The following is a 24,644-nucleotide window of genomic DNA, read 5'->3' on the forward strand; positions in this document are numbered from 1 at the left end:
AGGGCTTAATTGAAAGAGAATCAGGTTTTCAGGTCCTGTTGTTAATAATATACTCTGTTTTCCCGAAAGAACAGAGACATTTTTGATCCTTTGAGTTGGTTATTGACTTCTAGATCGAAATGGCTTTAGACTGGTTAGCCAAGAGGGCGGAGGTAGCATCACTTGGATTGTCCAAATACAAAGGAAACATGTAAACAAGCTTCTTTGTAATGGATAAAGCCATTTACAAAACATTGCTGCTTGGTGAGAAAGTGGATTAATGCTACTCTCCAAAATCGAAGAGACTGTGAAAGAATGTAACCAACCTGTCCTCCTGTGTAAGAAAGAAAAAGGTGTTGTTATTGGCTCATTAAATGGTGATATAAGTCTGTCAGTCAGTCCAACATTTTGGTCCTGACTAAAATATCTTCTACATTTTTATCTGACGTCACCAGTAAGCGGTTAGGTTTTCTTACCAATTGATAAACTCTCAATATCTTAGAGTGATTGGCACAATAATGCCAGCTAGCATCATCTATCAGGGGTCGGCAACAGGCGGACCGAGGTCCGGATCCGGATACAGTCTATGATGCCGACCTATAATCAATACATTAATAGGGGATTTCAATTTTGACGGGGCGATTCTATTTTAATCGCTGCTGACAGGGGGCGAAAGAGACGAGTGAGTGATACAGGGAGAGAAACACAGAAGAAGAGACGAGAGCGCGGGAGAGAGAAGACGGAGAGGAGAGTGAACAGGCGTGTTAGCGGCAGACAGGGAGAGACACATAATTACACATGGCGCTCTCCAAGAAGAGGAAAGTGGAGTGAGAACAGAGCTTTTAACCCTGAGTGGACTCATTCATGTTCATCCTGCCCACTGGGAGCACAGAGCCAGTGTGTCTCATTTGTTCAGAGACCGTGGCGCTCATTAAAATTGCCAAAACGCAACTATGAGACAAAACACAAAGTGTTTGACCAAACATTCCCTCTCAAGTCAGAACTGAGGTCACAAAAAATAAATATCGTTCCAGCGCAGGCTAACCGAGGCTAACCAATGAGCACCTGCATGTGTGTATGAGAATGGCCCTGACACCATTTCAGCCCAGATCTAAACTCCTGACAGGACAAGCTCGAGCTCAAGTCTCACACTGAATAAAACAAAGTGAGTGAGGGACTGCAATATAAGAGGGACAGAAAGAGAAACTTTAAAACTGTTCAATTGTTATGATGAGTAAAGACTGATATTGTTCTATAATCGGCTGAAACTTTTAAGATGCACATATTTTCAAAAGCTATTTTATTTATTTTCTCTATTTTATTTGTAAATGCAGCCAGAGAGGAACATTACACATATCCACAGTATTTACTGTATATCTGTACAGTTCAATGTTAATTGACAATAAATATTGTTGTTAATGAATTGTACTTTCTTTATTTGATTGGCAGTCAGTTGTTGATTACATGCAGACGTTGAAACAGCTGCAGGCTACTTCAATATATATCACACTAAGTCATAAAGCAACTTAGACATTTTGATGTTCCGGACCTTTGCATGGGGACATTTTCTCTAACTGGACCTCATTGAATGTTAGTTGAATATCCCTGATCTCGATAGAAAGTAAGAAATCACTGAGATATCTAAAAGTGTAAATCAAAGTGAAACTGTATTTGAAGGAACTTTACGCCACCATGATGAAAACATTTGTGCTGATTCATCAGAACAACTAGTCTTCGTCCTCATGATCCAGAATTCATGATAAGCACTTTTAAGGTGGTTCATCCCCACAAGAGCATATTAACGGACCATCCAAGTATCCACGAATACTGCAGGAACCTGGGGTCAAGCATTTCTGCTAAGTCAGAACTCACTGACAAATTAATGAGTAACAACAGCTGAGTCATACCTAAAGTAAGAAGGAGATTCAGGGAAAATGTAAATTATGTGCAAGTGAGGGGCTTTAATACAATGCATTTTCAGAGAACACACACAATTTGCCACATCGCCTGCAGATATGGGATTGTGTTTCCGCAGGGAGCCTGATTGGTAATGCTAATTAGATTAAAATCGTACAATGTCTGGATAATTTATTGCGACTTGAAGTGAATTTTATCCACCGCAATGTCACACGTTGCGCAAGTCAAATTTGAGTGAAAAGGAAATATTCTTTACAGTGGTTATCTGATCTTTCCATTCATGCCCAAAAATAGGCGCTGCCAAATATTAATCAATGAGATACATTCATTTAAGAAAATTAACTTTGGTGATGAGGTCAAGTAATTCCGGATTCTGACATTTACCCGTCTTACGATGAATGTCTTTTAATTAATGTCAAAGGTGCGACATCTCATTAATTGAATAGTATCCACCTTATTCCATGTTAAACCCCCCTTTTATGTCCCCTCAAGCTATCATTTCTTAAGGTGACATAAGGGAAATCATATTAAAACTGGCTTGGATGGAAGTTAGTCAAACACCCAAACACCAATCTTTTACAATCCTGATATTGCTGATAGTATCCTTAAGGACAAACAGTAAATCATTTTATAACAGTGAATTTGATCAACAGTTAACTTCCTTCCAGTCTTAATGTTTTGGGATAGTATAAATAATGTGTTATTATGTTTCTGTTATACAGTGGTTGAATCATATTCCAGTGGTGGTTACTTGAATTTATTGTGGCTCCACCATGGCACTTGTGGTATAAATTAGCTCAAAGACTGCTTTTGACTTACTTAGAGCTACAGCAGGCGAGCAGAGCTACTCGGGATTACCATGTTAGGATTATCATTCATTATCCCCCGAGGATGGAACCTTAGGGAAAAGAAACAAACGTTGGAGAAATGCGCTCTAAATAAAGAAATCATAACAAAACTAAATTATAAAAATGTGCACCAAAAGATCTCTGGACATATTTGAATGCATGTATTTGAATTTTTCAAACTAGTCTGAATGGCTTTAGTCCAATCCTCCCCTCACCTCTCATTCTGCTGCATTATCCTCCACCTTCTGACAATTTATGAATTTTTAATCCTCACCACCCATGACTGTTCTGCAGATATATGTGCTGACATCATAAATCGTATTTTTAGATCTGCTCTAAAATGTACCTGAATAACCTGAGATGAGCTAGGGCAAGAGGATCATGTGCAACACCCTGGAAGGAAATAAAAAGATAAGAATATATATGACTATTTTAACGTCCTGTAGATACGATTCTGCTTCTTTGTATCCCGTAAAATTACAGTCATGTCAGGTAGACTTCACCACGAGTACAGCCGGCCAGGTGAGTCTTACCTGGAGCTTTCTAACACCCCTCAATTCACATCTATCCTCAACTCTCTTCTCTCAGTAAAACCCCGGAGCCGTCAGTACGCTATGTGCACACGTAAATGTTCAGTGGCTGAGGGACTACAACCCGAGCGGAGAGAGTTCAGTCGGGCGGCAAGGTCACTCTGACCCCTGTCCAAGCAGGAAGTTCAAAGCCTTCTGGGATGCCCTGTCCTGTCTGCGTTAGTAATGGCACCTTGATGAATGATGTAGCTGAGGGACACGGTGGACCTTCTTGAAACAAACTCAGAGTAGGGGTGGGCGATATGACGATATATATCGTCGTGACGATATTAGGTGTCAACGATATGCTTTTTCAGAGATATCGTATCTATCGTGATAAAAAAAATAAAAATAAATTGGAAAAAATATATATTTGAATTTCTTTCTTTTTTTTAACTATAAAAAAAATAAACTGATGTGAAAGACATTCTCTAAAGTTGTCTAGTCAGGATTCAGAAAGTATTGCACTTTATTTATTGTCTTGTTTGATTCTGTTGGCTTATATTTTATTTTATCAATAAGGTATTTATATAGTTTTTCCCTTCAGTTATGCTAAAGTCTTTTATTGCACTTCAAGTCTAAAGTTTACATCTTAATTGTTTGGCACTGACTTTTCCTCATTGATGTTTTATGTTCTACTTAGCTATGTTTTACCCTCCTTTTCATGTTTATTGATGTTCACTGCTAGTGCTACCTCAGAAAGTTCATTTTTATACTGAGAAACTGTGCCTTGAAGCCATATCAAAATGTTGAATTGTTCATTCAGGGATTCATTTCAGAAATAAAACCAGCTTGAAATGCTATTTTGGTCTGTTACTCCTTTTTGTTTTAGTTTCTGTTACCTTGTAGGGGGTTGTCCTGTTAAGTAACCATAATAACCGACATGAAAAAATATCATGATATATATCATCTATCGTGATACTGCTTGAAAAATATTGTGATAATATATTTTTCAATATCGCCCACCCCTACCTCAGAGGTTAAGAAAAGGGATGTGTTGAAGCTAAGGAAACGACAGCCCTGATGCTGTTGGCCCCTTTTTATACCGACCACAACCCCTTTGCATGTGCACATCACAGTCTGCTGTAGATAAATTGCTTTCATGTGGCCATCCATCACAGGCACCCACAGGGACCCAGTCCACTGAAAATGGGGCTATCAGAGTCTGTTAACCCCATTTAAACGGTGCCAAGCGTTTTAAGAACTAACCTTCCCTGAGGCAAAACCCAAAGTGGGTTAAAGGAGCCTACAAGTAGAGAAGACAGCTCCAGTCATACGGTCATCTCGTATCTTTTGTATCACCTATAGATTGTTTAAATGCTAGGTTTTGTTTTTTGTGTGTGACATCCCGTTCTTGATTTCCCCCCCCCCCTTCCTCTCTTTCCATGTTCCTTGACATCCTTATTACATGCTTACAAGTACAGTTACAATATATGTTTAATGTGTCTTCATTACATCAATGAAATGTATTTCTTGAAAAATATAAACGTTAGAAAACACTGCAGAGTGGAATATCTTGTAGCTCTAGGAGACTTTTCAAAACATCATTTTTGTCAGACCTAAAGACAGAAATCAAGATATGTTGAAATGACTTTACTGTAAGAATAAAAAAACAGCAAATTCAAATTTCTAAAGGAGGAACCATCCAATGTTTTTGCATTTATACTGATTAACACTGTTAAATTGCATAATCTCGTATAATCTTACTCCAGGGTAATGTATCAAACACACAGATACAGGACCCTTGAGTGAGTTGGCATCTTTCCTTTGAACACACAATGTCTTAACGTTTACTTAACATAAAATGAAAAATGTTTAACTATGATTCTACAGAAGAAATAATTAAAATCTTCAAAGATATGGTAGATATATTCATCCTCTTCTAGCTCATCACACACACACACACCACGTAGCGAGGGCTGTGTGTGTGTGACGACAGTGTGTGTGGAGTCACTGTTGGGCTGCCGCAGAGCTTGGCCAAACACCAGCCTGACGACAGCAGCTGGAGAGCAGTGATGTAATAATCTTGTTGCCATGGAGACCTGTGGTTCCCCAGCATCTCCCAAAATTCCAAGGGCGGTGGAAAGTCATCCGGCTGACGGGACGTAGTACTACAGCGGAGACGAGACGACACACAGACACTGGTGCAGGGACATCTGACTGCAACCACTTCTCATCTATATAAATAAACATTGATTGATTGATTGATCTTCTATTGTGTGCAGTATTAAATAAATGGTAGTTTGTCATATTGCTGATTTAATAATATAAATATAATAGAATACACAATGTATTGATGCACACTCACACTACATCTCTCCTCTGCTCCCTTTACTGGCTACCACCGGCTGATCAAATCTGCTGCAGGACACTGTTAATGGTCTACTGTGCTATGAATGGATCAGGCCCTTCCTACAAACATGACGTGGTTCAACAATACACTCCAGCATGTTCAATTCGCTCTGCATCAGCCAATCAGCTTGCCATTCCTTCACTGCACATACGACCCAGGTACCACTCAACAAAAACACGCCTGATTGCTATCCTGGCTCAAACATGTTGGAACGAGCTTCCTATTGTTTTAGGACTGCTGAAAGTCGAAACATCTTGAGGACTAAAAACAATCACCTGATCTGACTGCATCTTGGCCATTAAACCTAACACAAAAATGTTGCAGTACTTCAAATGCTTTGGTTTATTTAAAGCGATAGCACTTATTGTAAGTCGATTTGCATAAAAGCTAAATTACATGTCATTTATTAGACGCTTTTATCCAAAGCAACTTACATGCATTTAGTACTGTGGGCGATCCCCACAGGAGCAATTTGGGGTGAAGTGTCTCGCCCAGGGACACACCCACCTGCTGACTGCAGTGGGACTCGAACTTGCTACTCCCTGATTTGAAGTCCAGCACTCTATCCACTGAGCCACAGCCGCCTAAATGAAATTTAATGAATTGTAATTTTATTAATATATTTTATTAGAACTATTCTTAAATATTGGGAGGACTAAGGCCTTTTGCCTCGTTAGAAAGGAACAAGAAGAATGGCTTTCATGGAAGTTTCAGCCCTTCAAGCTGAATCACGAGACCTTATCAGTTTTTGCAATGTTGTCAAAACATCCGCGTTGGGACGGCCCAAATCTTCAGCCACAGTATTCCACCAATCAAACAGGTCCTCTGAATTTGGATAGCGGGGAAACCGGTTAGGTAAAATTGAAATATTACATTACATGTTATTTGTTACTTGTTAGACGCTTTTATCCAAAGCAACTTACATACTCAATACTGTGGGCAATCCCCACAGGAGCAATTTGGGGTGAAGTGTCTTGCCCAGGGACACAACGACATGCTGACTGACTGCAGTGGGGTTTGAACCTCTGCTCCCTGATCTGAACACCAAAGCACTAATCCACTGCGCCACAGCCTCCCAAATATAAACACATTAATGATGTAGAGCAAATGTAAATGTTGGCAAGTTTCCACAGTGAACTCACAACAGCAACATATCTATTATATGCTTCTCTGAGTCAGTATTCACTCCTAATTGAAGTAGAGAACCTCTTCATTCTTTTGACATAGATGATTTGAGATCCAGAACAGGCTGTGGTTATAGACAGAATTTGTTTTACTGATAATTGGCTGAGACATCGGGAAACAAAGGAAAGATGAGAATAAAAAGAGCTCCCAGTAGCCTGCATCTCATCATCAGTTAACGCCTAGGAGTTGTTAAAAAACATGAATGGTGCCCTTGCCTTCATGTCTGAGGTCAAGAAACCCAGCTCAGGAATCTAATTAGATGTTTATTTATATTAGAAATAACAGAAACCATTTCAGATGACAACAACAATGCTTTGACGCGTACACTTACACATATACTATACAGACTATAAATAAGGCTGAACGTGTTACTGTTATGCCTTCACATAGTTTTCACACATCCAGGAAACCCATCCGTGTCCCGGCAAAATAACAGTTATCGCACTACGTCAGCAAAGCATACTAAGTACGTTTAAAACCTTCATAAGGCTGTAAGACGAACTAAGGAAATATACATTTGAATCTCGAACCTTAGTTACGCTATATGGTTCTGTCCTTACTTTTCAAGCATCTTACATGTCACTTTTCTACAAAAAGGCACAGAGATTTTAATCAGTGAGCAGTTTGATTTTCGGGCTGCTCTACCCAACCTTTTCTTGGACCAGGGACATATTAGTACTCAACCAAAATGTTGAACTCAACTAAACATCTCTCAAGTTTAATGTCTCAATCTGGCACTGAAACCCACCTCTGTGGTAGTTCCAGCTAACAGGACCACTTAGACTTGTGATAACACTCAAAAAATTGTTTAGTTATCAACGCTTTGTAAAAACATGTCTAGCGTAGCATCAATCTATATGCGAGGCTTAAGAGGGTTATCAGTCATTTCAGATAAAGATGCTTACACTGTTTTATTTAATAAAAAATTCTTGAAATAAATGGAAAACGATACTTGCGCTAAATGAATACAAAATATTGCATTTAGAAAGAAGCAATTGATCCATAAAAATCCAAAATAGCCATTTAATTGTCAACATATTCCACATGAAGCCTATATGTAGTATGTAGTAAACGCTGAAATGTACATGTACATCACGCCCTGGGAAATCAATCACTCAGTGAGTCATTATCATGCCGTCCACCTCCCTGAGAGCCATGAAGAAGGGCGGGGAGAAGAAGGGAAAGCTCCCACTGGGCTGCCTCTTCCTTCTTCTAGTGCTAAAATACACACACACACACACACACACACACACACACACACACACACACACACACACACACACACACACACACACACACACACACACACACACACACACACACACACACACACACACACACACACACACACACACACACACACACACACACACACACACACACACACACACACACACACACACACACACACACACACACACCACAAGTCAGAGCTAATCAGCCTTGCGTATCAGAACAGCAGCTCTCTCTGAGACGACATGAGATTACTAAGTAGTCCAGTCCGCTCGCTCTTCACGATGCTTACCATGCTAGAAAAGGTTGGAGAAAAATAGCGAATATTATAAAGTTCATGAATAGGCAGTTGAGAGAAAGAGGGAGATCTAGGGGGAAATGACAGCCAAATGATTGTGTGCTTGTGTGTGCAGGAAAGTGGGAACGCAAGAGAGCCAGGAAGAAAAAAGCGAGGGCTCTTTGGCTCTTTTGGCACTTGACTGAAGTGTGTGACTGTTCTGCGTATGGAAGTGAGCCAATGATGACTACAGTTACCCACAGTTGGAGAGGGGGTGAGCGAGAGCCAGTTAGAGGGGGAGTGCTTAATATTCCACGCACATACAGTTGCTCCGCTATAGCAAGAGTTTAAAAATAGACGGCAGCAGATTTGTGGACTGAGGAGCTGAGCTAAACAGTGTGTGCACTCGCGTAGAAGACGGGTTCCAGAGTGATGTGAAAGGGAGGGAGACGGATGGCTTTACCCTTGGGTTATTACTGACTGTATCCCTCCAGTTTAACATAATGCTTCAGAGAAATATATGGTCAAATCTGCTCTAATTCACCATGAGTTTCTACTATGCATTATTTGTGTTGGTTGTAACAAATCCCAAATACAGTGCATACTAATAAGGAAAATAAGTGCATGATCAAATATGAGAAGTCGTTTTGGAAATGTCTTCGTCTCTCTTCAATGATTTATATACTAATTTGTTATAACAAGTCAATCCAGCGATTTAAAATATTGAAATAAGAATCCACCCCTAGCTGGTTAGCTTTAGCTTAGTTTAGTTTAGACTGGAAACCGAGAGAAAACACTAGCCTGGTTCTGTTCAAATGTACCAAGACCTTAATAATAATAATAACTTGTACATCATGTTAACGCACATTTATATTTTAATTGGCCTCTCTGCATAGAAAAACGGGGGCTTTAATGCTCACACTGTATGGATCAATTGGCCTAATCATGGGTTCTCGTAATGAAGTGGCGCAAAGAACCCCTAGTGCGTATTGTCCGCTGAAAATTCCAATTAAGTTTGAATGAATCAAGTTTATTCACACGAGATGACCACATCCTCAACACTGACAAGAGAAATCCTACTATGAATAGAAAGTACAGGGAAGAAAAGATTTTGCAGAGCCATGAAAGCAGATGCAGACAATATAGTCCGTCTGTTCTGCAGGGAGGTTCATCTCAAAGCAGTATCAAGACTTTAGTATGTAAAATACTCCAATTATATTGTACTTAGGAGAGGCTCGCTACATTTTATAACTGATCTTTTCCCAGCATGACGTGTGGCTAAACGGACCATGCAGGGGCTCAAACTGCAAGACAGCTGAACAAAATGTATGACCTGCCAGAAACCCATTCCATTGTGACAGAGCCAAATCATTAACAGGGATGTATCATGCATTGTGAAGCCCCCTCCAAGTGATTGACAGCTGGCATTTCAGAAATTGGTCAATTAAAAAAAATATCCTGGGGTTTAATCAGGCTTTACCTGGACAGTTTCCGCCGGCTTTACACGAACCACACATTTTATTTGTATTTAATGTGCTGTAAGGTGGATTGTGTTACCTTTGGATAAAGCCAGGCTAGCCGATTCGAGTCATATCCTGGTAATATGGGTATATGTTAACTTGCGAATTGGTCGTATTCTTCTACTCAAATCTCCACGAATGTATTTCCAAAACTGTCAAAGGGTTACATATGTTCGTATGTTAGAAGTTGAATTACTTTCCTAAAGTTTCTAGAGACATTTACAGAGGTATGGAAAAAAAGTTAAATATCTTAAGCAAAGAAGGTGAGACTAAGCCTATCAAAACCTTTCTTATACGATCAACCCTATAAGTCTACAGTTAAACAAGAATACAATAATATTAGGAAGAGTTTTATAATGCAGAAATCTAGTGCACTCCTTTAGTAGACAAATGGGAGCAACCAATTAAAAAGAAAAGCTTCATATTAACAGTAGCTTCCTTCTGAAGCCCTATGAAAAATTAATAAGCCTAGATTCAATCTTTTTATCAATGCAAACTGCAGTTTTGCTCTTTTCCCAGTTAAACTCTTAAATAAAAAATGATCCTAAACATCTGAAGGACTGGAGACGTTTGTTTTAAATCAATTGAAATATATCAATATTTTCACAGGAAAAACATTCTTTACCAACGACATCCACGCTCAACTTATCTCTTTACAGATGAGGTAGCATTCGGAGCTACAGGAAACCCGGGTCTGTTTAACATCATTTCATATTTCGAAATACAGAAAGGCATGATGAGTTTTCATTTTGTGGCAATGATAACTAAATAAGGGGATGTTTTTCTCCACCAGTCAAAGGCTGCACAAAGCCTAATGAATCCATCTATCTATTAAACCCCTTAGTACTCAGCAAAATAGGGCTTTCACCGACCCTTTGACCTGTCTAAAAAAAAATTATCGCGTTTTAACCAAATAATGGCTTATGTATCATTTATGGCTAAATCTGCACTTGCAGTTTTTACAATCAAAGCCTTTCAGTGTTAAGTGCAAATGAAATGCTTTTATATTAATGTGCAGGGATGGTGGGAAGGGAGTGTAGCCTCTAACTTTTACACAAAAGTAAAAGCAGGAGTATGGGCAGCGTTGACTTATTATTGATGGAGACTAGTGAGCAGTCCAGATGTGTGTTTCCATTGTAAGTGAAACACTGCACCAAATACAGACTTAAGTTCATACAAGAGAATACATCCAAATAAATATCCGTTTTTTATATTAAACAGAAAACTAAAAAACTGCTGAATATGAGTTTTAGAAACATGGAAACAGTGTGTGTACAGTAAGTGTGTGTTTGTGATCTGTGGACTTTCTGACTACTATCCACTGCAGTGATTTATGTGTTAGGGGAAGGGGGGTTGTATCACCAACTCTCTCTCTCTTTCTTACTGTAGATGTTGTGATCTCAAACTAGAAATGTTGCAGTAAAAACCTGAAACAGTAACCCATTGAAAAGGAAAAACAATGTATTTTAGAATTATCTATAGAACATTATCTAAAATTAAATTATTTAAATGTCTCTCAGAGCAACAGAGCCACAGCTGAGAATATACAAGTGCAGTTAATGTGATAAGTTTACCAATCCTCTGATTAGGCACTGTCAAAGGAACTCAGGATTAGAGTGTTTGACAATCAACACAAGTTGTATACACCTCCTGAGCTGAATTTCTCAATAATAGTTTTGCACATGACCTTGGTTCTGTGAATTAAGCAGGAAGGGCTACATCCCACATTACAGAGGAGAGAACGGCACACTCCCAAGAGACGACAAGCAAGACAACTACAAAAAAATACACACACACACCCACACCCACCCACACCCACACACACACACACACACACACACACACACACACACACACACACACACACACACACACACACACACACACACACACACACACACACACACACACAGTGAGTCTACGGTGTGAATGAACAGTGTGTATACATGAAAATACACCGCCTTAAAGAATACATAAAAGCGACAAGACAACTGCATTACGTAATTGGTGTTTCTGGGTCAGTCAACAAGTACTGTATGTGTTTATGGGCTCACATCACAAAAACATTATAGAATCATAACCTTTATTTTCTCTTTACAGTGGCTCAAATATTTTAGTGTGGATAAATGTATGTTAAGTCATTCTGGCCTGAAGTATTATTATTAGTAGTATATGTTTATATACTTGCCCCATTACAGTTTTTTGCCACTGTGTACACACAACAAAAATGGTAGTCTTAAAATCAAACAACAAGACTCCAGACTGCTAAAGTCTAAGCTCAATTAAGTTTTCAATCAACCAGGACTGAAGTCTTTAGGTGTCCCACTTTAAAAACTCTATTTCAAACTGCATGATCTCATCTCTGCATCAGATCATTTGCATTTGTACTCTCTGCTGCAGAGCAATTAGCAGACACAGTGTGTTACCCCTTATGAAAGTGCTAGAGTCATTAGAGACTACTTTATGTGGAAATATCTCCATTTCCAACAATGAAAAACATCCTTCCTAGAGCACCTGCAGGCACACACACACACACACCTGTCTGTAATGTGCCGATCCAGCAGGCAGTCCTACAGGACGTCAGCATCCATGTGTAATTAAAGCTTTCTGCCTTTTCTTGAAAAGGCACCCAACAAAAGGCAGTTAGTGTACCCATGACACCAGCAATATTATTGTTGCTGCCATCGTTCATTTATGCATGAATTCACACAAAGCAGATATGCTGGCGAGCTTTTTTTAAATACTGATGCATCACACAGATGCCAGCAAACCCACAAGAGAAGAAATACTGTACACACTACTCATTACGAGCACCTTGCTGAAAGCATTGTTAATATAGTGATTAAATATCAACCGGTGGATCCAGAGGAACATGAATAACGCATGAGGCCTATGTCTGAGTGAAAAATCACAGCAGCATGATTTCTAAGTTCAGTGCAGCAGACATCAGGCTGCACTGAATCACCGCTGTGAACTCTTCCTCTCTGGCGACGTCCTCAACTACAAACCCAGCTTCCTGCCTTCCCCAAATAAGCCTCGTCTCCCTTTCAAGTTTGACATAAAAGAAAAGAGAAGAGGATGAGGAGCAGACTCCAGTGAGAACAGGAAACCATTTTCTTATCTCTAAAAGATTCCCCTGCTAGAAACCCAGTGCTGGGGTGAGAAGGCTTCCTCTGCCAGTCTGATATAAACCAGTGTTGAGAATACCCAATATCCATTCTGCTCATCTTAAAAAGCCTCACTGCAGCGCTCTGGAGACATGGTGTACCCTTACACCGTACTGCAGCCGTGCCAAATGCTGTGGATGGAGTAGTGACAGAATGAAGCAATTAAGAAATTACAAAAGCCAGACAGAATTACAAAACGAAGGAACATCCATTATCAAACCATTTTCAGTTTGAGCTCCCCCACCCCCATGGTAGCTGAATCACATAATCCAGATATCCAACTGTTCCCCTACATGCAGATTTAGATTTAGTTTGTCTGGTTGCAGTCTGGCTGAGGCTCAGCTCCCCACATAATACCACAATCTCCTTGATGTCTCCCAAATATGACAGGAAAATTACTTAATTATGCTTCAAATTAAAACCAGCCATACAGGGGATTTATATTCACACGCAGTGCAGAAAATCTGCAGCACTGATTGTTAGTTACCATTTTAATTAAACTGATGAAGCTCAGCTTGACTTGATGTGCTCTTGGCCTACTCCTCTGCAATCACTTTCTTCCTTTCCTTATGAGTTAGTTTGAACTTTAGCACCCTGGTGTGTCAGCCTGCTGCAGACAGACTCGTCTTCTGTGACTGCCAACACTAAATAGATTTCTATGCTCTGATTTAGGGCTGCTCAATTAATCATATTTTAATCGCATTTCCGATTATGGCTTGCAACGATTACGAAAAAAACGCAATCGAAATAAAACGATTTTTTTTTAATTATTATTACTAATGTTTTTTAATTATTTTTTTTTGTATTGGTTTTTCAGTTGAATTATACTTAAAGTTCAGGGTAATCAACTGTTAAAAACATACTGTTCACATTTGTTTTCTCCAATAAATTGATGTTTTCAAAGTAATGGATAATCTTTTTTTTTTTTATAATCGTGATATCAATTATTGACCCAAATAATCGAGATTATGATTTTTGCCATAATCGAGCAGCCCTAGTAACAGTACTTCAAAAGTTACTAAGAAATGGTCGGATAAAGCAGGATTATGCGGTTCGACTAATAGTTGCTCAATTTCAATACCATAAGTCAGAACAAGGTCAAGAGTGTGATTATAGCAGTGGGTTGGTTTATTTACACTCTGACAGAAACCAACAGAATCTAATACAGAGTTAAATGCAACAGTAAGGCTATTTGTATCATCGTCAACATGAATATTAAAGTCACCTACGATAATTACTTTATCTGTTTTAAGTACCAACGTTGATAAAAACTCAGAGAATTCTGATAATAATTCTGAATAAGGACCTGGTGCACGGTACACTGTAACAAATAAGATTGGCTGCAAAGTTTTCCAGGTCAGATGCGTAAGACTAAAAACAACACTTTCAAAGGAGGTGTAATTTAATTTTGGTTTAGTATTGATAAGTACATTTGAGTCAAAGATGGCTGCAACTCCACCTCCTCGGCCCGTGCCTCAAGGAATATGAGTATTGATATGGCTGGGTGGAGTGGCCTCATTTATGCTGACATATTCTTCATGTCTCAACCAAGTTTCAGTGAGACAGCATATATCAATATTATAATCTGATATTACTTGGGTGAAATGTCCCAAGCATGCCTATGTGACCTATAGCATGTCTTTGCTGTGTTGTGTACCGGTGTCAGGTTCAGTCAGGGTAAGCTCATTATTCTGTTCAGCTGCAGTGCTACTGAGAGAGAGGGAAGAGTCAAAGAGAGAGAAGGAGGGGAGAAATTCAATTGAAAAGCAAAGGGGGGAATTGTGTGGAATTGAAGGGCCAGACAGGAGAAAAAGCACAAGAAGAGAGCTAGCATTAAAGACATGGAACATGGGAGAAAGACGGAGACAGAGGGTATGGATGAGCGTTGACTAAACATTGTAGATCTTTCAGTGGTGCTAGACAGCAAATGCAGTGACGCAAGTATGGAGCAACCAAATGTTCCAAGTGTACTGGCTGGTTCTCCTCTCACTGCTACTTCTGCATCTCACGGGCTGACCTCATCAAACACCTCCAGAAACATGTGCATCCAAGACAACCAACATTAAATATTCACTCTCGTCAGACACACATTTAGAGAGCCAACAACCCAGGAACCTCACCCTCGTTTCACCTTATCTCAGTCGTCCTTGCTGGCTGGCATGGTTCCTGAATTAAAGCCTTTGACAGAACATGAAGACATGTCCTCAGTGTCTCGGAGGCTAAATAACCCCCATTGTCACCTGACTGTCAATCCCAATGCAGATAAACATGTATAAATATAGTAGGGCTGCTTGATTATGGCAAAAATCATAATCACGATTATTTTTGTCAATAATTGATATCACGATTATTAAAAAGGATTATCCATTACTTTGAAAACATCCATTTATTGAAAAAATAAATGTGAATAGTATGTTTTTAACAGTCGATTACCCTGACTTTAAGTATAATTCAACTGAAAAACCAATAAAAAAAAAAAAAAAAAAAATAATAATAATAATAATAATTAAAAAACATAATCGTTTTATTTAGATTACGTAGTTTTTTCGTAATCGTTGCAAGACAAAATCGTAATCGAGATTAAAATACGATTAATTGCACAGCCCTAAAATATAGTTACGCCAACATAGCAATTTATTCACCAATAGATTGTCATTGTTATAGCAAACTCATACACATTTTAGATATGCTTCTAACCACTTTAAGGGCAAGCCACATCAATGCTTCCTGTTAACACCAGTGTAGTAGATTTAAATGCCAAGACAGACAATTCATAAGGTATTAAACATACAATAAACTACCGGGTCTAGGTGTATCAACTCTTAAAATGAACGCTTTTGCAAAGAAAATGAATATTCTTATGGGTCATGCCCTTAAATGAAGAATTCAGGTTTCAAAGTTATTATTAAAATAAGAAAATCCGTTTTTATTAGCTGTGAAATAGTCATTTAAAACTGATGAAAGGATAAAGCTGCACTAATTTAATGGAATTGGAATTGAAAGAGAATACAATTAATCCTCACTGATTGCTCATGACTGTGTTTCTTATGAACCTTTCACAAGAGAGAAAAGTCTTTAGGTTTGAATGTTATGGGAGTGCATGTGCTGACTAAATCAATCAATTCTGAGTTGAGGCGCTGACGTCACTGGAGAGGTAGATATTACTGTCATGGCTAATGCCCTAATCGGAGAGCGTGCTTAAGTCTTGAGGGTTGATCTCACCATTTCTCCACGTTATGGATTAACATAATTTAGCCGGGCGCCTTCACATCAGGAAGACATGCCTCTCATAGTTTGTTGGCACGTAGTTGGTAGCGTGGTTGATAAGCAGGAGCTCTGTCTTAAGCACATCCTACTTTTATTTTACATTAAGCCATAGGTTTAAAAAGAAATCCCAGCCTGTGGATTATTATGGGCGGAAAGCTGTGACAGTCCCATGCTTGTGAGCCACAGACTGAACATTTGGATGTCATGCGAAATGTAGATTTGTCCACTGAATAACTTTCTGCTGAATACTGAATCATAAACCTTTATTGTGGAAAGGCTGACTGAGCATGCATAGTCGTTTTTAGCACTTCAGTTCAAGGTGCTACGCGAGGCATTTCCTAGCTGTGGTGTGAGGGAGGCTGCCAGGGGACTCAACAATGAAGTTACTATCAACATGTCTAAAAATACAGACCGAAAATCTTATCATATTTCACATTAAGCTCCTTTAGCCTCTATCTAGGAGGTTCCCAACTCAAGCGGTTTCTGTTAGCAGCTGCTGAGCAGATCCACAGGAGCTGAGGCTGAGAATCGCGATCAAAGGCAATTTGAAAGCAGTTTCTAAGTGAAGTGAGATTATTCATGCATGCAACATCCAATGTATCCTGAAAGTCTAATTTGTTCCAATCTGAAAACTTTGGCTGTCAGTAAATTTCCTTAAGGTGTCATAATGAGTGAGCTTTTGATTATATATTCGTTTGACGTTCACGGTTAGAATATAATGTAATAAATGCCATAAATATTAACAAATGCTCGTAAGAAGAGCCTGAATGTTTTACTTTTCCCAGAAAATGCAAAAAAGCAATAGTCAAGATTAGCCCTATCATCGCACTTCACTATGGATTGCAATGCCGGTCAGCCACTGTGGTCTCAACTTAAATATATCAGCAACATTTGGATGGATTGCCGTGACATTGTACAGACATTCATGGTTCTTATATAAAAAGCCTTTGCTTGTTGTTATTTGGCCGAGGTCTAGTTTGGAAACCTATGTCTAATTTTGTGGTACAATGCCCAGTATCATTATTTTAGTTAGGAAGCGAAAGGCAACAGCTGAGCAGACCCAAACATGTATCAACACACAATGAGGTACATCCTCTATTCCAATTTGAGCAGTGCAGGCAGAGAAGAAAACAATATGAGTGCAGAGACCACTTAGGAGACAAGAGCAATATATTTCAATAATGCATTCACAACACAATACCAGACGAGCTCCTTCCAAGTCGTGCATTTGGCTTCAAAAGACTGGCCTTCATTTCATTAGTGGACTCTGCAGGATCTGAGTTGGTGCCAGGTGACTGAACCACTCAGTGATGAGCTATGTCTCTCTGGATCAATGATTTCCCATCATTCATCTTACTTTCAATCTCTGATACACATACAATGGTTCATGGTAGGAATATTAATTTAGAGCAAATGCCCCACTGTGTCTGCCTCTGATGTTTACCCTGATGGTAAACAGTGTTTATGTTTACTCAATAAAAAAAGGTATCAAGTGTATGATTGTAAAGTTCATGCTATGGATGTTGATTCTGAATGTCATAGCTTGCATTTGACTATAATAAACTCATTAAAACTAACTATCTGGGACCTTGGAGTGTTTATTCTGCTCTTCTGTGTTGTCTCAAGCGATGCTGCTGATTAACAATGGCAGATCGTTGCCGTTTAATCAATCTCTATGATAATTCAAAGCCGTCCAGGGTATAACAAACCAAACAAAAGATACATCTAAATAATCCCTGTATTTGTGCGTTTCTTTCATTACAGTGCTCTATGGGGATTGGACTATGGCTAAACCTACACTGTAAAAAAGTGTTCAGAACAAAAGATAGCAAGATGGTAATTCATTTAAAGAGTTGAGGGGCATAAATGCAGTAAACCCCACAGAACTATACAATAATCACACAATTCTGTAAAACTCTCATTATCGCTATAGCCTGATCTCCTCCAACTAATCCCTCCTGGAGATACACCAGCACTCTCTTCCGGGTTTTAGACCATAACGGCGTTCTATGCAAACAGATAAAATATATCAGGCTTTGCCAACACAGACTATAGCTGTTTGTAGGCTCAGTTAAATGCTGGTTTTGTCTTTTAATGGGATTTGATGTCAAAACATTTCATCACCTTTATGAAAGCTTCATCCTTTCCACCGTGCTGGCCAAAAACGAGATATAGGAGTTGGCAACATGGATGATTATGATGATGAAGAAGAAAACATAGCAGCCTGTATTTAATCTGATTTTAATCAAGGAAGGCTTTTCCATAACACAACTCGGATTGTTGCCACGCCTAGCATCTCCATCCATTGTACTATGGCTCTCCTGATTTAAATAATTGTATAAATCATTATTATTCATGGGCCTTTGTGCTGGTGATCACCGCTAACACCACGTGGCTAAACACAGTAACGCTTCTGATCCTGTCTCTCCTGAGCTTATATTTCTTTGCTGGTGACTTCTCTAAAGCTTCTATAGGTATAATTGAGCGCTATAATTGCAGCCCCTTCCAACGTTTCCCCCACCAATCCAAGTATTGCGACTGTGAGAAGCCTGGTGAATATCCTGAAAGAATGAATGGTGGTGAAAGGACAAGAGAAATCAATAAACATGAGTCTATCCTATGCTTCCAGGGTCATGATGTTATCAGTAACAATGTCATCAGGAGGATTGGAGGACAGGCACACAGTATGGGTGTGATACATAAGTGGTGTTGGAATTTGAGGAGGGTGGCAGAGAAGCCTGACAGTCTAATGGGCAAAGGCATTAGTCTGGGGCCCTTTTGTACATGTTAAAACATCCAGACTAGTCTTCACATTTTTTATTTTCTGCCACTCCACGCTGCGTTCACAGCTTTTCCCATTATGAAGGTCATATCAACCATTATTCCACTATGATAGGACTTTAGATTAACAATAGCAGCGCAACTTGTAGGCTAATTGAGCTAAATGGAGAGTGTCACTATTGTTTCCCCACGAGGGACCTCCATTCTAGGCCATATCTCCAAGGTGTGCAGGGAAGGACAGCTGACATCCGCTCCCATTTTTCAGCGAGCCAACACTGTATTCATGCTCCGGTAAGGTCACTGTGATGTCCTTTATCATGCAAATGAAGAATTACTGTTCAACTGAGCTTATTTAGCCTGGCAGACGATTTGTGTAAAACCTAATTAATACTACTCCCTAAATGTTTGCTCTCACATCATAATGCCAGAAAGAAATGGTGACGTTGTTGGTGTTAACAATACACAATTGATTAAGCCCATGATCCTATTTATGTTTTCATTTAGACCAAATGTGCATCATCAAGACCCCTATGGTGTGAAATAATGGCATATATATCCATCATGGGAAATAATTAAATACAGCATGTGGGCTTATCCATCTCAAAAGAAGCTGAACTAGAAATTAAGCATTCAGTCCCTGCTGTGTGCTTTTAGTTGCTAAAAGGGTGGGATCAGCACAGACAGTCAAAACACTTTGAATAACGTCTGGGTGAAAGAGCTTCTAAAAGTCAATTAGGAACCAGTGCGGGCTTTACTTTGGTAAACACCACTCATAAAAAAAAACATGTTTCGCCCTGCCATCAGAAGAATACATAAGTAATTATTTAGTAGAATATTAAAATTAAAACCAAAAGATTTCAATTTTTCTCTCAAAAATGTATTGACACAAAGTTTACCCCAAGCGGTGCAGGGCCAGTCGCTAGCACAACCAGTTGGCAACAGGTATTATTTAGTAACAGATGAGGACAAGCAGGGACCAGAGACTGGCATAAAATCACCATTTTGTACGTGTCCCTCGAGCACTGCCACTTTAGGCTGTTAGAAGTTGAAACGGCTTGCTTTGCCTTTGCTGTCAGATCTAAGAAATGAACAGGTGGGGATGGTCTTTGTGTGTTGTCATCTCTAATTCAGCAGTAATGGAATCCCTTCAAACGCAGCTCCAGCAACTCAAAGGACCAGGTAAGGTGATGCACACAGACTCCTCAATGATGCAGCTGCGCCAAAGACTTTGAAAGACGCACACACACAAGATTTACAAAGGAAGTCACAGACGTTAATCACTTGCTCCTACTCCTCTGCTCTCGCTTATAAACTGTTTACTGACTCCAGTCATGCCTCACCTTCATTTGTGTCAATACATTGATTTTTAAGACTCAAGAAGCACAAGAAATAAAGAGAAATTATTCAAACAAGTCTGCAATTGACCCATTGGGTAAGAGACTGATTGACTGACTGCCTAATCCAATGTGCAGATTCAAGCGTTACTACCAAAGTACATGAAAGACAAAATAAATGATCTACACCAAGTAAACATAAATTCCCCTTTTGTTCTTCCTTAGTACAGCACTAAAAACTACAGTCTCAGAAGTCACTGCAAAGTAGAAGCAATGCCTCGCTGCGTCTGTATCAACAATAAATAACAACTATTGATGGACTACTGTTACAGCTCGAACAAATAACCAGAAAGTGAAAACAAGGAATCATAAAAAATGAGGAGCCCACAGCATTGGCCTTTGCAACTGGCTCACATCTTCATGAAAAGAAGCTTTCGATGCCTTTACTTGATCACTAAGTAACAGAGGTTTCCAGATCATTATTCCCATTGGCTTCGTCCTGGGGTCCAAAAAGCATAGCAATCGAATTCTCCATGGTTTTAAAACCCAGGGTCAGCCTGAAGGGCAAATGAACATCAGGGGAAATAATGTCTGCTTTGTTAAAACAAATTAAGATGTGTCCATTGCCCAGCCTCTGTTAGACTAATTAGAATCTAAACAACATTAAACCTATAGACTAGAGGTTATAGAACAACAGCCTCTCATCCTCCTGCCGCCTCATGCAGCCATAAATCCTCTCTGATCCATCCACTGAAATCGTTCCTGATCAGATTATACAGATTTGTTTCATAATGCATTCAAATCAATGCATGCAAGCTGCTGATGACAAAAGCTTAAAGAGAGATTCTGTGTTTTGTGTGTCTTCTGTTGGATTTCAAAATAGTGCAAATTGAACCTCCTTGATTTTGCTACGCAATGGACATCATGCTGTCCACACAGGTATGGGCTGTGACGAAAGCAACGCCTGCAGCCCATTGATGACAGACACACCACACGTCTGGCCATACACACATATCATCAATCAAATACATGTTCTGTGACGGTGAATGGAGTTAAGGTATGATGACACATCCTTTGCAGCAGACTAAGAAATGGGAAAGATGAGCTTGGAGGGGAATCATGTTCACCTGATCACCGCCCAGTTTACGTGTCAATAGCACGTCCTCCACAAGGTGATTTGAAAAAAGAGCAAATGTTGGCCCCCACTGACCTGGATCGTGCAGGTGTACTCCGAGTCGTCCAGCAGCCTCACAGTGCAGTTGCATTCCCGGTCCAGACTCCTGATGCTGCTGCTCATTAGTCGGCTCAGCATCTTCTCGATCGTCTGTGTACGGGACCAGGGAGACACAGCACATGCATACAAGATCTGCTGCTGTTAACGACGTCCCTGTTTAGTCCAACACCTGGTGAGCGAGGGAGCGGAGCGGTGGTGGCGGTGGAGCATCCTCTTATCAGCGCTGTTCTCCAGTCAGTGAGGCGGGAAATAGTGCTGCTACTGCGGCTGCTGCTGCACTCTCTGTGGTCCGGTTAGACTGGAGCCCCTAACCGTAGGTACCTGCTCCCCCTTCGCCGTTGCCATGCCGCGCTAATGCTGCGGGGCGGGACAAGTGATGAGTGGCAGGTCCGTCCGCCAATCATAGCAATGGCTGAGAGGCTGCCTTCAGAGGTAACGAGTGGAGCCGAAATTCCGATAGGCTACAGTTCGTCGTGACTGCAGACCATACTGCAGACACATGGTGGGAATAATAACACAGCAAGAGGCTTCAGTTTCACAAGTTAAACATTGGTCGGTCGCAGTGGTGTGCACTGTGCATTAACTAAGTAGATTTACTCAAATACGATATTGAAATACAATTTTGAGAGACTTGTTCTTTACTTGAGTAGGATAGTATAGTTTATTTAACAGTGAACAGACAAATGATTGAGTCCCAGTGTCCTTCCACTGACTCAAGTTGAAGAGAAATGAACCAAACAAACAATTTGAAGCTCTGAAAACACAAAATGAAACAGTAAATGTTCATCTGCCCCGGTAGTGTGGTTTTGTTTAGATAGTGTGTGGTTTTGATCAGCCTTTCTGTAGATGGGAGGGATGAATGGATGAAGTATTATTCTGGTGAAATAGTCCTCCTGTTGAAGTGGATCTCCAAACAAGCAGTCTCTTTTTTTAACACACAACAATGTAAATGAGAAAGGAAAACAATACTCCAGCTCAAATCTTCTCCACCCTTGTTGGACGTTTGTTGTCAGGAAATATCAGCCATACAGTAACAAGCATAAACTCTGCTGAAACTTTCTCTGTCCACCAGCTGAAATTACCCACCTGCTTTCTCTCTAAACTCTTTTTCTACTAAAGAAATGCAGACTCTGTTTCCCCTCTGCACCCACACCACTGCCCTCTGCTGGAGTTGGCTGGCTATTGCAGGGTTAAAAGAGATTGACATTAAACTCACTCTAGTGTGTTTATTTGAGTTGGCTACACTGTCAAAAACTTAGACTTTGGGAACAAAAATTGGCCTGCCAGCGCACACAGTAAACCGTGTTAAGGTTACTTTCCTAGTACTTGTTGCTGTCAAAGTCCTTAATATAAACATTTGGAACACTCAGCGCCATATAGATAGAATCTCAGTCTATATGGCGCTGGGAACACTACCGTTGATCCTATCATCCGGGTAAATGTAATCTAGGCATACAATCTTTGGCTTAGTTGACCGGAATTACATTAAGTTGCTAACTGATATTACATTGGTGGTTGATGAGTTATAAGCCAATATATATATGTATGTTTATTGATTAAGGACTATTTGAGTGGCACCATGGGAAAATGTGGGCCTGTCTAATGCAATGTAGATACAATCCTTCCAAAGATGTGATTTGACCTCTTGGTGATAGTTATATTTTCAGGGTCAGCCTTACCATCTTTATTTAGAGTCTGATTTACACTTATGAATCACCTTATTCCTCCATGGTGTTATTTATATTCCATGTGCCCCAAACCAGTTTTTAATCTCTTTCTCTCTCAAAAGGGCCGGACCCTTCACATTGTACCTCCATATTAGCAGGGTAATGAACTTTCAGCCTTACTACCTTTCTTGCCTTTGTATCCAATGATGTGGACTGTAGTGAAACCAAAGCATATTTCCCCCAAAAAATGTAAAATACATTAATTGTCTCTTCACCTGCAGGTATGTCCCCACCACACAGTCCAGTCGCTGATTTTCTTGCCCCCTTAACATACTAATCTATAGATTTATTTAGATGTGTTGGGCCCATCCCTGAGCCTGCATTGAACACATTAAAGTAATTATATTAAAATATTTGCCAAAGGGGAAATAACAATATTGAGAAATGTCATGGAAAGATAAAAACTGAAAATGTGTCATACAATCGCTTATAGACATTGCTTTATTACATTCACGTTGTATCTTTTAAAAGACAACCCATGCTTTTATGAGTATCTTCGATTACTTATTTGATTACTGCAAATACAAGATTTGTTGTAAGAGTAACTTTGTAAAACGGATCTTCCAGTTACCCTGACTGTGTCTCCCTCTAGAGGAGCTTTACAAGGAAGTGGGAGAAAGCTGAACAAGCCGAAAATGTGCCGAAACACATGCAAATCGTCAACAAGCACTCCGATCCCAGCTGTGTGGATCACGGAGTGTCCCAGTTTACGTTGTGTTTTGAGCTTCTTACAGCATTTTTTTATTTGGCTAATGTTTTCTAAATGCTGGAACGTGGGTGAATTTTTGTTTATTTTGCATTGGTTTTTTTGTACTGTAGCGTTTGCCCTAATGTATTTTAATCTGTTTAAAAGACAACCCATCTGCCGTGACATTGTTACCGCAATGCCGTGACCCGGATTCGAACCGGGGTTGCTGCGGCCACAACGCAGAGTACTAACCACTATACGATCACGGCGAGCTACGACGGGCTGATAGTAGGGGGTTGGCAAAAACGCAATCAATATCGTGGTTCGGGCAGTAGGCTCAATGAGTAGGCCTCATGTCAACAGAGTACAATTCACATAGAAGTCCATTTTAAATCGAAATATATTTATTTTTATAAAGGTAATGATCATAGAAAAAACTAAAATGAAGCCTCATTATTTTTCTAACTTTATCTAACTTCAGTTTTTATTTTATATTTGGTTGACTTCAATTACCACAGCCTCTTTATTTCCATAAGATATGCAATGGAGTTTGCCGTTTTGCCTC

The 24,644-nt window shown here is 39.7% G+C and overlaps 1 protein-coding gene across 2 annotated transcripts in view; it reads right to left on the minus strand.

Moving 5' to 3' along the window:
- The window catches only part of LOC307027561 (FERM domain-containing protein 5-like), a 75,566-nt gene extending 52,914 nt beyond the window's left edge, over nucleotides 1–22,652 (minus strand). For both annotated transcript variants that reach the window (XM_079662508.1, XM_079662507.1), the window contains exon 1: nucleotides 21,641–22,652. In XM_079662508.1, coding sequence (XP_079518634.1) covers nucleotides 21,641–21,742 — 102 coding nt within the window. In that variant the 5' untranslated portion in view covers nucleotides 21,743–22,652. The remainder of the gene's footprint in view (nucleotides 1–21,640) is intronic.
- Between the last annotated feature and the right edge of the window lie 1,992 nt (nucleotides 22,653–24,644).

Source organism: Notothenia rossii, assembly GCF_949606895.1.
Source record: "Notothenia rossii genome assembly, chromosome: 2".
NCBI classification, from domain to species: domain Eukaryota; kingdom Metazoa; phylum Chordata; class Actinopteri; order Perciformes; family Nototheniidae; genus Notothenia; species Notothenia rossii.